The sequence below is a fragment of the Zophobas morio genome, unplaced genomic scaffold, assembly GCF_036711695.1.
Source record: "Zophobas morio isolate AGI-343-1 ecotype UQ-CSIRO unplaced genomic scaffold, CSIRO_AGI_Zmor_V1 ptg000005l, whole genome shotgun sequence".
Lineage (NCBI taxonomy): Eukaryota > Metazoa > Arthropoda > Insecta > Coleoptera > Tenebrionidae > Zophobas > Zophobas morio.
The window spans coordinates 4,424,005-4,426,655 of NW_026972110.1; the positions used below are offsets into that span (position 1 = coordinate 4,424,005).

The 2,651-nt window shown below is 32.0% G+C and overlaps 1 protein-coding gene across 1 annotated transcript; it reads right to left on the bottom strand.

Annotated features, from left to right (window-relative positions):
• Positions 1–1,419: 1,419 nt before the first annotated feature.
• Positions 1,420–2,154, bottom strand: LOC135145149 (uncharacterized). Its single transcript, XM_064077250.1, has one exon. The coding sequence runs from the start codon at positions 2,152–2,154 to the stop codon at positions 1,420–1,422; it is 735 nt and encodes a 244-aa protein (XP_063933320.1).
• Between the last annotated feature and the right edge of the window lie 497 nt (positions 2,155–2,651).

A 2,651-nucleotide genomic window follows, 5' to 3' on the forward strand; every position in this document is an offset into this window, starting at 1 on the left:
TTTTTTCATTGAATGCTATTGTTCATTCTTTTAGTTTTTGATGTTCTGGTAAATTTGTGATATCAACAATATTGAAATTTCTAACTAGTGTAAAAGTAGGAGTTATCTTACCAAGATTAGTGAGTGTTAGGTCAATTTGCTGTGCCCTGTAATTCGGGTGACATAAATTCCGAGTAAATGAGTTATAATTATTCACAGAAACCCCAACACAAATGTTGGCAACACTAGTTGCTGTGTACAGTGAAATTCGAGTGGCTTCTTGTATTACTGTTCCAGTATCAAAAGTGTTTAGTAAGACTGAGATTTTTTCTTTTGTTTTGTATTTGTAAGGAGGTCAACACTGAAATTACCTGTTCTAATAATATTTTTGTCACTTTATAAAATGGATCTAAAACATCATTTAAAACATTTAAAAAAATATCAAAATTATGAGGTCTGTATGTAACTATTAATAGTAATATAGATTTATAGTCATATTGTGTGAATTCCACGGTACAACCCCCAAAAATGTTTATAACAGAGCTAGTTTGAACAATGCCTGATTTAACAAAGATCGCAACGTCATCATGTTTGTTGTTATCTCTACAAAAACTAGCAGATAGTTTATATAGTTAAGTATAATATTGTTTAACTGGTTTTGGAATTGCCAATGTTCGGTAGTTAAAAACCTATGAGGTTGAACTTATTTGGTCAGATTTTGATAAGCTCATTAAATTGTTTCCTTCTTGGAGATGCTTTTGTGAAAATAATGAGTGTTGTATATTCCGGCTGGCCAAATATTTGGGTCCATCGGATATGTGATAACTGATAAAAGGTGCGAGTAGTGATGTATGCAAGTGTAGTAAAAGTAGGAAGACTCGATAAAGAAGAACACAGGCGTAACTCAAAACCCTCTACACTACTAAAGTAGAAGAGCAACCAAATAAGTAAAGTATTAAGTATCTATATTAAGTACATTTTTCAAAGCCTTTTTCATGTAGACATTTGCAGGTTAGATCTGCTGTAGTTTCAAAATTTCAATTTTTTTTTTTTTTGAAGAAAACAAATTTATTTAGTTTCAAATATATTAAGTATATAACGAATAGTGATTTGCTAATTTCATTTAAAAATTGGAAACCTTTTAGTTGTTCATTTAATTGCAATGACTCGGATTCAAATTATACCAAGTAGAAATTATTCATGATGATCAATAATATTCAACACTTTAAATAAGTATCTTTAATCAAAGCAAAATTCCCTATACGACTTGACCTTACCTAACCTGACCTGCTCTGACAGTCTCAATAATCCTTTCACTCAGTGGCGGAACTAGCATGAAATTCTAGGGTGGGCCAACGGTTGGGCCCTCAAAATCTTAATTGGGCACGCATTGCTATGTTATATGTATAACTGCATAGAAATTCAAAAAGTGACTTACCCCTAATGAAGTAATATTCGACGATTGTTGTGAGCAGCATCGAATTCTTTAACAATATCTTCGATGTTTAGAGATTTTGCCACGGCAGATTCGACGTTGATCACAGCAAGATGAATTAGTCTTTCATTGGTCATAGAATTACGCACACATGTTTTTAAACGTTTTAAAGTGGAAAAAGTACGTTCACATGCAGCACTGGATACTGGAATTGTAGCACTAATAACCGCTAGTTTGTAAGTTTCAATAAATGCAATTTTATAAATTTTTAACATGTCTAAAAGTTCCATTATTGTCGTGATTTTCACGTTTTTTTCATTTTCATACCTTGTCAACGCCGTTGGAAGTATCATAAGTTCTGATTTCAACAAATCCAAATTACTTCGATAAAAAGTGGCTAAAGGAGTTAAGGCGTCAAAATTTAAAAATAAAGTATTGCTAGGATGTAAAGCTGCAACAGCAGCAATAATGTGTTTCGTCCGGCCAAAACGATTTTCGAGTTCAGAAATTATGAGATCGATAGCTGGGAAAAATATATGGATCCTAAAGTCATCTTTTGAATTTAATTGTATGTCTTGTATCGTTTGGTCAACAATGTACTTTTCAAATTTTTTTGGAATTTTTCTTCTAGATTTTTTCCTTATTTCTTCATTGCTTGCTAAGTCTATGTTATTTTCTTGACACATTTTTTCTGTTTCAGCATATATTGATGAAAATTCAGAGAAATCCTCTTCTCTCATTGTTTTAAAAGTGTCAATTAATGAACACACAAGGCTATTAGCATGGCCAATGTCAGATGTCACTTGTTGGAGCTAGTCGCTAACACCTTTACATAACGATAGAATTTTCGTGTACATACAAATGTTGAAAACGCACTCAAAATTTATTTGATGCAACAACCCCACAGCTTCAGATGATCTATCACTCTGTTCATTAATCAAAGTATTTAGTAAAATTAATATTTCTGGAAAAGCTTTCTTCACTGCAAAGCATACGAATACTTGTGCAGTCCATCGTGTATAGCAAGTATGTTTTAATTCAGTTGGTTTTTGTTGTGGTTTTATGTCTATCTGAATTTTTAAAAATTTTGCATGAACAGCCGACCCTGATATGAAAACGTATAAGTTGTCCAGTAGATTAAAGAAACGATGACCATTAATATAGTTTTTACAAACGTCCACTAACACCAAGTTTAATCTATGATTATAACAGTGGACATAAATGGCTTGATTAACTT